The 12,532-nt window shown below is 48.8% G+C and overlaps 1 protein-coding gene across 2 annotated transcripts in view; it reads right to left on the bottom strand.

Moving 5' to 3' along the window:
• PLXNA3 (plexin A3) overlaps window positions 1-12,532 on the bottom strand; it is a 677,771-nt gene that overhangs the window by 500,259 nt on the left and 164,980 nt on the right. For both annotated transcript variants that reach the window (XM_069645473.1, XM_069645474.1), the window contains exon 3: window positions 7,055-7,237. In XM_069645473.1, the coding sequence (XP_069501574.1) occupies window positions 7,055-7,237 (183 nt within the window). The remainder of the gene's footprint in view (window positions 1-7,054; window positions 7,238-12,532) is intronic.

Below are 12,532 nucleotides of genomic sequence, written 5' to 3'. Positions count from 1 at the left end.
TCTGCATGCGCGCATGGCAGGTTAATGACTCCCCCTAACGCGCCTTCCTCCACCCCAACTACTGGCTAGAAAGGCGGCGGCAGGGAGCAGCGGGCGCACGCGCTGCCTCGAGGTGAAGCCAGAGGGTGGTCATTAACCGGTCATTAACTACATTAATGACTGGCTGTCTGGGGATTGTGGCTGTTTGGAAGCAAATTGATGGTTTTTAGCAAACTGGTGCAGTCTGCTTGCCCCAAAACGAAAGAGATAGTGAAAAGCGAATTGCGAACTTGCTATCAGATTCTAAAAAGCACAGCCAAGTAAAAATGGGGCGTTTTCACCATTCAAAAACCTGCCAAAGCTCCCCGACACCCCTCAAAGGATAGTGCTGCCTGGCCTGCCTCTCAGGCGGATCTTTAATCAACATTAAATTGTCAATCATGCCAACGAGTAATAGAGTTAAGAAACCGGCTATGGGTCTCATGCTCTGAGCTAAACAGCACATCAAACCGCACAAATTCACTACACTGCAACAACGAAACAAACCACACAGCACATGGCGGCAACCAACAAACTTACCTACGCTCAGTGACCGGTGTCAACTGAACTGAAGCTGCCAACAGCCCCTCACAGCTCCCTTGCTCTTTTCTCCCGCTCAGTCCTACTAACTTACCCTCCTCCCCCCCTTGCTTTACAGATATGCCAGAGTGCCAGGAAACCATGCAGGTGCCAACAGTCCTACTAATTTACCATCCTCCCCCTTGCTTTACAGATATGCCAGAGTGCCAGGAAACCATGCAGGTGGCAACAGTCCTACTAACTTACCCTCCTGCCCCTTGCTTTACAGATACGCCAGAGCGTCAGCAAACCACGCTATTGGAATAAGAACCTTTAGCATAACATACGGGCAAGAGTAAACCAGCAGTGATCACTGGTGGCCATAATGTTAATGTTAAAGGATATTTGTACCGCGTACTATCACCACCAGAGTGGTCCCCTGGTGCTCTGGCGGCTCTGAAAAGGGAAGGGGGAGCGAGTGGGAGTAAGTGGGAAAAGTGCAAAAGCAGTGATGTGCCGTTGACAGCCTCAACACGGTTACCACCGTTTGCTGGGCGTGGGGTGTTTTCTGGTCCGTAGACGTTGTGTGCTGTTGTGCGAGTCTATGTGCGGTTTGTTTTGTTGTTGCGGTGTAGTGAAGCTTGTGCGGTTTGTTGTGGTATAGTGTTGTGTTTGGTTAGAATTTGAGAGGTGTAGGCAGAGGGGTGAAATTGTTAGTGGATTGGTTAATGGCATCACTGTCTAGAAGCGATGTGCTGAATTTCCACGTTCTTTTGAAGTGTAGCGCGCAAACATCACTGCATGTCCATCTAACTTCAGCACCAGCCGATACTCACAATCCCTTCCATAGATGATGCCTGCCAATATTCACAACTGTGTCCAAATTCGCCCCATGCCCACCTTGTTTGGAACCTGTCTATATGCGTCGCAGGCTAATGTCCATGATTCCATCTAAGCGAGGCACATGTTGGTATTCACAATTCTGTCTAAGTGTGGCACATGCTGACATTGATAGTGTCATCTAAGTGTGGTACTTACTACTATTCATAGTCCTACCTAGATGCGACTCAGGCCAATGTACAGGATTCCATCTAAGTGTGGGACCTGCTATCAATCACAATTCGATCTAAGTGTGGCCATTACTGATATTCATTCATAATCCTATCTAGATGTGATGGTTAATGTTCACAATTCCATCTAGATGTGGCACATGCTAACAATCATGATTTCGACTAAGTGTGAGACATGCTGACATTCGTAATCCTATGTAGATGCGACACAGGCTAATGTTCACAAATTCTGTCTAAGTGTGGCACATGCCACTATCCACAATCCTATCTAGTTTCGACGCAGGCCAGTGTTCACAATTCCATCCAAGTGTGGCGCATGCTATTATTCACAATCCCATCTAGAGGCACATGCTATCATTTACAATCACATCTAGATGCAACGCAGGCTAATGTCCCCAATTTCATCTAGGTGTGGCGTGTTCTAATAATCATGGTGCCAGCTAAGTGTGGCACATGCTGACTTCACAAATTCTGTCTAAGTGTGGCACTTACAATCCCATCTAATTCTGTCTAAGTGTGGCACATGCTATCATGTACAATCCTATCTAGATGCGATGCAGGCTAATGTTCACAATTCCATCTAGGTATCCAGACTGAAGGGCCTCTCAAGCAGCAGGATGTCTGGAAACAACTTAGAAACGGGCTTTCAGCAAACAATTGGATAATGGCCTGAACCTATATGTGACATTTGCTCAGGGTTCCAATGTGGGCTAACTTCAAGGGCACCAGCATTAGAGTGGTCGGAAGGAAAAGGGTCCAAATAGGCAGTGCCAGAGAAAAGTACCAAATAATCCAAAAGGAACTTCTCTATATCATAAAGGTGAGGAATGATACCCGGAAGGAAACACACTGGCAGACGAAAGGAGAAATTGCTAGAGAAAATAAGCTTGAAGAAGACCTCACTACAGAAGGGACATCAGAAATGGATCACAGAAGAAGAGTTGCCTGAAAGAGCCAACCCTGGAGAAGAAGAGTATCCCAAAGGAAGATCCCTCGGGAAGAATACACAGAAGGACATGCCCCAGGTGAGGAGAACACAGAAGGAGACCTGGCGCCCCAGGAGTATACAGAGACGACACCCCTGGAGAGAAGCATAGGGAGGCCCCATCATAGGAGAAGAGTACATGAAGGCGACTCTCCAGCAGAAGAACATGGAGGTAACACCCTAGGAGGAGAGTACATAGAAGGAGGCATGGCACCACAGGAAAACAGTATACAGAGATGAGATTTCAGCCAAGGAGAGGCGTACAGAGGAGGCGACACCCCAAGAGAGGCATTCAGAGGAGGCAACACCACAAAAGAGGCGTACAGAGGAGGCAACACCACAAAAGAGGCGTACAGAGGAGGCAACACCCCAAAAAAGGCATACAGAGGAGGCGACACCCCAGAAGAGGAGAACAGAGGTGACACCCCAGGAATGGAGTACAGAGGTGACAACCCAGGAGAGGAGTAGAGACGGAGACATGCCAGGAGGAGCGCACATGGGAGCAGACAACCCCACGAGAGGAGTACACGGGAGGCGACACCCCACGAGAGGAGTACACGGGAGGCGACACCCCACGAGAGGAGTACACGGGAGGCGACACCCCACGAGAGGAGTACACGGGAGGCGACACCCCACGAGAGGAGTACACGGGAGGCGACACCCCACGAGAGGAGTACACGGGAGGCGACACCCCACGAGAGGAGTACACGGGAGGCGACACCCCACGAGAGGAGTACACGGGAGGCGACACCCCACGAGAGGAGTACACGGGAGGCGACACCCCACGAGAGGAGTACACGGGAGGCGACACCCCACGAGAGGAGTACACGGGAGGCGACACCCCACGAGAGGAGTACACGGGAGGCGACACCCCACGAGAGGAGTACACGGGAGGCGACACCCCACGAGAGGAGTACACGGGAGGCGACACCCCACGAGAGGAGTACACGGGAGGCGACACCCCACGAGAGGAGTACACGGGAGGCGACACCCCACGAGAGGAGTACACGGGAGGCGACACCCCACGAGAGGAGTACACGGGAGGCGACACCCCAGGAGATGAGTACAAGGAGGGGACACCCCAGGAGATGAGTACAAGGAGGGGACATGCCCAGGAGGGGAGTACAAGGAGGGGACATGCCCAGGAGGGGAGTACAAGGAGGGGACATGCCCAGGAGGGGAGTACAAGGAGGGGACATGCCCAGGAGGGGAGTACAAGGAGGGGACATGCCCAGGAGGGGAGTACAAGGAGGGGACATGCCCAGGAGGGGAGTACATGATATGATAGGTTATTTATAACACGCTTAATACCCAGAGGTTTCTAAGCGCGGACCCGGGGATCGAATCTGTTGCTCCAGGTCGTCTTGCTTCCAAGTCGAACACTTGCCCCTGAGCTATCCTCCTGATACAGGGAGGCGACACCAGGAGGTGAGTACAAGGAGGGGACATGCCCAGGAGGGGAGTAAAGGGAGGTGACATGCCCGGGAGGGAACATGCCCGGGAGGGGACATGCCCAGGAGGGGAGTACAGGGAGGGGTCATGCCCAGGAGGGGAGTACAGGGAGGGGACATGCCCAGGAGGGGAGTACAGGGAGGGGACATGCCCAGGAGGGGAGTACAGGGAGGGGACATGCCCAGGAGGGGAGTACAGGGAGGGGACATGCCCAGGAGGGGAGTACAGGGAGGGGACATGCCCAGGAGGGGAGTACAGCGAGGCGACAGCCCAGGAGCGGATTACAAGGCGGTCACAACCCAGGAGGGGCGTATATGGAGGTGACCCCCCCCCCCCAGGAGGGGAGTACAAGAAGGTGACATCTCTGGAGAAGAAGGCACCAGAGGGAAGTTATTAGAGGAGGGCAAACCTGAAAAAACTGTACCACAAAAGAGACGGGTACCCCATGTCCAGTGTGAGTTGCTAATCATGCCACGTTCTTTCTGCATTCTGATAGTATTTTTTGCAGGATTTATACTAAAAGAAAAATCAAACCAAGAGCGAAACTGGATCCTCTCCATACACCAGATACAGGAGAAGAGGAGCATCCAACGAGACGAACCCGGAGCCAGCCCTCAAGATGGGAGCCCCCCCAAGAAAAAGGAACCCGAGAACTCTGCAGTGAGCCATCACCCTAGCTGTGCACGCTGAAGCCCCGAGTAGAGCGCCTTGAGGCAACCCCAGACACCGCCCAGCATTGAGTGCCGCCAGGGAATACCGAGTGCTTGGGTCACCTCCTAAATGTGTCCGTGTGCAGCCCGAGCAAGGCCCTTCTTTCCCTGGTTATAGGAAGTGTTCGACAGGCGGGGTGGGGGGCTGCAGTGTAGGGGCCACGGGGGGAGGGGGGGGGAGGTAGACAGGAGCTGAGTGTTTCATCCTTTTAGTCTTACACAAAATGCTTGACTGGGCCAGGTCTTGAATTACCACGCTCAGCACAGCAATTCTCAACACATTTCTCACCCGAGAGCTAATCAATTTTAATCAGTTTTGTCTCGAAATGAATTGAAAAAGCTGCCACAGTGTAAAAGAAAAAAAGCAGGGGAGAAAAGCCAACGCTAATCCGTTTTGAGAATCTTAATCAACCCCTGCTGATACAAAGTGAGAGAAAACATTGCAGCTGAAAAAAGCACGGCACCGCGGCAAAGCACGAACAAAAACCCTGGGCGAAGGTGCAAGATCAGCGGCGACAGATGCAAAGATGGCACGTGCGGCCTTACTTCGAGGGCATAGCACCGGCTGCTTATGCAAAGCATTGAACCAGCAAGGCACCACGTCCGATGCATAACCAGGGACGTGTGTATACCGGACGGCAAGCCTAGTGCCCAATGCAGTGATGTGGGCATAAACTAGCATTTCTTGGCCAGGTTAGGGTGGCATCGCAAGGCGGCTTCTGTTTATATGAGGGTTTTGTATGGAGCCAGTATAGGTCAGCTTCCTGTCACTTGATGGAGCTTTGCATTCATGTGTGTGGTATGTGTGTGCGTGTGTCTACATAGATCACCCATCAGCTCCAGTGCCTACCAAATCTAAAAAATACTATTTCCATTGTACTCACGACCCAATAAAGACAGTAACATTGCAGAGGTGAGGGCTGAAAAGGGCTAGGGGTAAGGACTGCTTGCCCACCTCTCTGTTTTCAATTTGCTTTCTGACTCTAAAAGCGCTAGAAAACACAAGAGTTCTGCCTATAAAGCCATATCCCCCTCATAAGTGGCTCACCAGACCAAAACCTATCAGATCTCGTCTCTTCCGTTTGGATAACACACTCCACTAGAAAGCAGATCAACCCACAGGAACTGGTAACTTTCATCCCGAAGCCGGACATTCTGGCGCAGAGCTTTGGGCACCGTTCGTTTCCGCAAGGCACTTTGGGCGCAAGACCGCTTTTAGGCATGCCCTCTTGGCCGCGACCAGCAGGGCTTGCCTAAAATGGACCTGCGCCCAAAGCGCCACGCGAAACCATGGCCTACCGCTTCTGACCTGCACACATCAACAGCACAGGTTTCGCATTTTCCACTCCCCCTGTCCCACTATGGTACCCTTCTAGTGAAGCCACCGAAAGTAGCGCACTGCGCAAAACCACGGCGTACCGCTTCTGACCTGCACCCATCAACAGCACAGGTTTCACTTTTGCGACTCCCCCTGTCCCACTATGGTCCCCCTATAGTAAGGCCACCAAAAGTGGCAGAAGGGTACTATACAAGACCACTTACATGACTATAAATGGGTAAACTTTGGAGGTAGCACAAAAAGATTTTCAGTGTAAACCAATTACTATGTAAATAACCCGCCATCGAGAGCCATTGTACATCATTTTATCTCACGGATATTTGTTGCGGAAATCATAACAGCAGGATAGTCAAGAGTTGCAAAATTCAAAACCAATAAAGGGAGGCGAGAGATGAGGGGGCAGAGCACCCGCCTCATTCCCAACATATGCTTTTGATGAAAATTCAAGTCAACACAGCAATAGAAAAGAACTAAATAGAGCTTCAAACCCTGCACCAATCGATTGTAGCAATCAGCCCTACAGATACGGGGAGTAACCGCCACTTGTACCCCCTAAAAATAGGCACATACGGCCAAAAAATAAAAATATGGAGTAACAATACCCCCAACAGAAGAATAGGCAACAGACATTAAGTGCCGGTACTCTCTGCTTTCACCCACAGAGCTCTATGGGTATTTTTGGAATAGTAGTTCACGTAGTGCTTCAGGAACAAAACAATATTATTGCAGCCTGATGCGAAGCGGTGAACATGTATCTTTTAATGTGCATTAATGACTAGGTGCAAAGAGATATTCTGTTGCAACATTTTACTTGCTTAGAAAATACTCTCAATAGGAACGGGACTTACTCTTACTCCCTAAAAGTCATTTTACTCCCAGTATTAAAAAATGGAGTACAATACTCCCACTTCAAAATCTTATCTGGAGCAGGGGTAGCAATGATGGAATGCTGCCGCCTTACCTTTTTCAGTGTGCCAGCACGGGTGCCAATGAAGACCACAGAGTGCTCATTATAGTTGTACGCTGCCACACTGGCCATGCCCTCCGACTTCTCCTCAAAGAGTGGCACCCCCTCGATCACCTTCAGGCCGCCAAGGGGCTGGTTCAAGAGCAGTCCGCAGAAATTGTCAGTGATTACGATGGGCTGAAAAAAATAAGCAGGAGAGCACTGAGCACCAGCAGACTAGGGACAAGGGTAAAGACCAAGCAAAAATCCAGCACAGCTGGTAAAGAACGATGGACATCAGCCCTGGTTCATTCCTCAGGTCACTAAAGCAGGGGGCACTAAGCATACCCGCCTAGAACTCACCAGAAATAGGTATCAAACTCAACCCTGAACCACTTCAGCAAAGGGCGGAAAACACAAATGCAACTTATTGGACTACGCCTGCACGGGAGGGTGCAAGTACACCTTGGGAGGCACCTGCAGAGGGAACAAACACAAGCACTGGCACCAAGCACGAAGCAATGAAACATTCCCTCTTTTCCCAACTCTGCGATGCAGGCCACAATCACAAGGGGGACACCCCCCCCCCCCCACCATACGCGTCCATAGAGGGGGCGGAAAGGGGGGGCTAATTGCACCCCGCCCCATTTGTTGCTTTGCCTGCCTAATTGCTGGCCGGCCCTCTTCCAAATAACTATTTTCAGTGGCCTTAATAGTGCTCCTTTGCCCAGCCATCATTCACGGCATCTGCAGGCTGTGCTCTTTCTTCTAGCCTGAAAGGGACACCACAGGAATGAATGGTCCATGAATATCACTGGGGTGGAGGTCATCACTGATAAAAAAAAGGCTTCCTGCATTTTCCAAATGTGCCGCTTACACTTCCATAGAAAAAAACAAATTCCAAACTGAAACATGCTTCTTAAACTTCCATTCACTAGTTTTCTTTAAAATGTGTTTCTTTTTTTTGTCAGAGTACCACACAAATACCCTGCCATTTTCTGTGCCCATTCCTTTGTGTTTTATCACAGGATACATGGCTAACGATGTTATATGCCTGTCAAACTTCTTAATCACAAATACATGCTTTTTTTGCACCGACAACAGTTATTAGGACATTAAACTGTGGGTTTAGGGGCACCCACTTTTGATTTTCACGACAGGGGCAGAAATTCCCCTGTCAATGGGAAACGCGTTTTTCGTTGACAGTTGTGTTCACCAGCAGCACATGTCCAATGCTCCATGCAACGCCGTGGGTGGTTTCTTTCACCAACCTTGCATGGCCCATTCGGGATGCTTCATGGGGAGCTGCAAGTTTGTATGTGCAAGGTAGCATTCCTGCGCCTCCCCCACATACATATTAAGGCACTTCGTCATCAGCGCGCCAGCTCCTGAGTGCCTGGGCTGGGAGCACAGGGAGGAAACGTCAGGACCAGGGCAGAAGGTAGGTTAATTTAAATATGTGTATGTGTATCTTGTGTTGTGTGTAATGAGTGAGTTTATGATGACGGGTGCACATGTGAATGAGCGAGGGCATGCTGCGTGTGAATAAAGTGTGAATGTGTGGGTATGTTTGTGTGTGCTGGGCTGTAGAGCTGATTTTGGCAGGTGGGGGTTGTTGTACAGCCCCTGTCCCCACCGGCCAAAATAAGCTTCTACGTTTGAGATGCTGGGGGTCCGGAGGCCACTATGGTATTTTTTTAAATGGCCATCTATGAAAAATGGCTAGTAAAAATACCATGCCTGCCCCCTTGTGCCCCTGAGCACCTTGCATGCACACTTTATCACATTGCGTGCATGCAAGGCACTGGGAGACTGGGGGTCAGGCATAGGATTTTTTTAATGACCATCTATGATGAAGTAAGTTTGATCAGAGTTATTACATGACTAGGCTGGCATTTTGGAGCAGTCTGTTTAGCCATTTATTTTTTGTGGTATGCCATTTTTTGGGCATCTTTGATAAAGCAAGCATGGTAAGTGTTATGTAGCTAAACTGCCATTGTGGTGCAGCCATGTTTTACTGTGGCATGATATTTTGTATTGGGCATCTTTTATAAAGGAAGCATGATTAGTTTTAGTACATGGCTAGACTGGCATTTTGATGCAGCCAGTTTGGACATGTTTTCATATTGTGGCATAGCATTTTTAATGGTAAAGCCAACATGGGTATGTTCTCACGTGCGGATACTGCCATATATTGGCAGAACAAGCGTATACATGTTTTCTTACAGCATAATAACTGGCATTACGCGCAAAGCAAACATGAGTATGTTCTTATATGGCAATTCTGGAATATATTGGTGCAGCCAGTATGGGAACACGCAATATGAACATGTTTGTATACTGGCATATCTTGTGGGCAAATGCATTATGAAAATGTGTTGGGGAACTGCTTCTGTGCACTGTTGGTGGCTAGCATCTACTGGATTTTTTCATGAGCTACCCGACAACCAATTGCAAACTGTTTGGCTTTTTACCCAATTTTTCAATAAAAGTGTGCTGTAAAATGCACCAATTTTTAGCCATTATTTTAATTATTTAATAAAATATTCTATGGAGGTTAAACCCCCCCCCCCACCCCCAGCCCCTCGATTGGTTCAGGCTCCCTCGCTGCGCACGGTAGCTCCGGCATATCTTGGGGAAATATTTACACCCCTCCAACTAAAGAATTCACCAGTCGCCACTGGGATGTACAGCTAGAAAATGAAATTGTAAACAATTATATGGGGGCAAAGTGAGATTCCAGCAGCCACTGCTAAAGAACCAAGGCAGCAGTTGCCTCCTTTCCCCTTGTACGTGATACCTCATCTGTTAAATGGACTGCCCTTGACTATCGTCCCGTCAAAGCACTCCGTTCAGGTGACAAACTGCAGCTCAGTGTTCCACGCTCTAAATGCATTTCCAGAGAAGACAGGAGATTTGGAGTGTTCCGCCCCAAGCTCTGGAACGATCTCCCACTGGAGATTAGCGCTTGCCAGTCGCTGGTCCAGTTTAAGGCGGCTCTAAAAACCCATCTGTTTAATTAGGCCCGCTTAGTGTAGGGATATCACGTGTACATTATTTGTTTATTATCTCACTGTGGAGGATTCTCCCATTCATCTGCGCCCGAATACAGTGAAGTCTGTCTTGGTGCGCGATATAATCGCAACAACAACAAAAAAAACAATGATTTGAAACTGAGGTAGGAGGGATATATCTTCTGTTAAACTGACTCTTTGACTGGCTATTATTTCAAACTAAGCTGGAAGCAATGTCTCTTCTGCTAAATACCACCTCAAACACCACATTATTATTTGCTGGAAGTGAAGTCTGCTCGAGTTAAAACAATGCAGTCTCTTCCTGAGCGCATAGGGCATTTTTGCAACTGTTAATCAGTTAGCTTTTTAGAATGTTTAGTAACTTGATACAAAACTTTGAGTGTCTTAGACCTACTCTGAACATTCTTAATGTCACATTTTTGTCTCAACCAGCTTAGTAAAGTATAGGCATACTTAAACCTGGTGGCCTATTAACCCTTATTTGTTGTGCCCCTGTGAGGAATTTCCCCAGGTTGTTTGAAATTTCAAAAGAAATTGAAGGATGGTAGATCAACCCCTGTAAAATGTGAGGAGCTAATCTGAACATTTTCCTATGCTCACCGCATGACATACACATAGACCTGTGTACTCTAGGTGGACACAGCCTAAAGGCACGCATTTAGTTGGGGTATGACAGCCAAGGGTAGTCCATGTCCTCTCAGAAGGGGAGGGCAAAACCTTCCTCCAGCCATGGCCAGCCTAATTAACTACCAAAGGCTCTATGGGTCTGCCCAGTCCTTTTGTTGAGCCCTGTAGAATGGTGGCAGTGATTAACATAATTTACATACTAATATAGTATACTTCAAACAGGCCCATATGGGGCCTGGCTGCAGAGGTTAACAAAGGAGACAGGTAACCCCAACAACCTTTGATATGTATCTGACAACCTGAAGCAAGATCCCGCCTCTCAGTATCAAGGGCAGTAAAATACCATGTTGGGGACAGCTGTTTACAGTAGTCATCCCCACAGGGGGACCCCATTCAAAAGGTATGAGAATGTGGTTTGCAGAAGTAAGAAAGTATGGCCGTACCGCAGCTTCAAGGGGAGACTTTCTGCTTTAATCTGGAACCACAGAGCTCAATTAACCAGAGGGACCCTTAGATCCACAAAAGACAGGAAGACAGGTTGGACTTAGTATTACATGTTCTCACTCCTTTACCTTTTCTGTTGCAAAGCACTCTGGTTAAGACCTCATGCATACTGGAGACGGTTGAGTCGGGACCCAGGATTGGTTCATTAAGGTAGGCTTAGCCTACACCGATCATGGTGGCCCATTTGGCTTTAAAAAGAGGGCTGAACCCGTCTCTAGGGCAGATCATCTGAAGACTTCACAAGGAGTAGCCAGACAAATTACGCACTGGACCCTGGCTGAAGGTAGTCTGCCTTACATCTTTTGCCAGTGAAGGAAGGCCAGGACCTCTAAGAGGGAGGCAAGATCCCTCCCATAAATCTCTCCCGGGGAACAGATGGATACTAAATCCAGAAGACCTTCCAGCAGCTCCAGGACCGGTACCCAGCCAGCACACAGAGTGCCCTAATATGGCTCTGCAGAAAGCTTCCTAGGTGGGAAGTGCCAGAAAGTCTCTGAACCAAACGAAGGACAGGGCAGCTGCCTGCAACACTCTGGACAGCTTTGGGCCGTCCGCCGCAAAGGACAAGCCCAGTGAAGAAACGCATCGACAAGCATCTACCGACGTCCACCTTAAAGGACATTTTCCAGCCAGTCGAGCCCCCTGTGCTACAACCAACTGCACCACTGACTGTTACGCTGCAGTCTGTAACGCCGTCTGAGACGCCTTGACCAGTGCTTCAGAACCACCGACCAGCACTGAGAGAATGATTCCTGACCCTTAGCCATCGTGTAGGCCAGCCTTCAGCCGTACATCCAGCCTCGCTCGCCGAACTGCCTGCCACCCAATACTCACAGCGGTCTCCCATCTTGAACTCTGTCGCAGAAGCTGCAAAGTGCCCTGAAACTGACTTGACGCTGTCGAGCACCAAGAACTTGTACAGCACAAGGTACATTGTAGTTCTACCCCCTCATCGTTCTCTGAAGGCCCCTAGTGACATTTTACAACCCATTGCTCCCTTTGTAATGAAACCAAGTATCCTTGAACTATTGTGATATTACTGACTACTCTCCTTGTCAGTATCCAGAGTGCATTAATTTTCCTTCTTTGAAACTGTATGTCCTCTGCATTCCTTTACAGGGTGGGTTGTATTTTGTAATGTGCTAGAACTGTCTGTTGTAAGAATAAAATAGATAGTTATACAACCTTGACTGGACATTCCCTTTTATCATTGGGTAATAATTGTATTTTCGCTGTGTTGCAACTAACCAACAATCCACGACCTTGCGAAGATAAGCCTGCCGTTCCGTCCAAGTTACCAAAAATTTGACAAACGTTCATAATTGAC

This window comes from Ambystoma mexicanum, chromosome 2p (genome assembly GCF_040938575.1).
Source record: "Ambystoma mexicanum isolate Mex_15411 chromosome 2p, UKY_AmexF1_1, whole genome shotgun sequence".
Lineage (NCBI taxonomy): Eukaryota > Metazoa > Chordata > Amphibia > Caudata > Ambystomatidae > Ambystoma > Ambystoma mexicanum.
The sequence above is the reverse complement of the archived record's forward strand: the minus strand, read 5'-3'. Positions and strand labels throughout refer to the sequence as shown.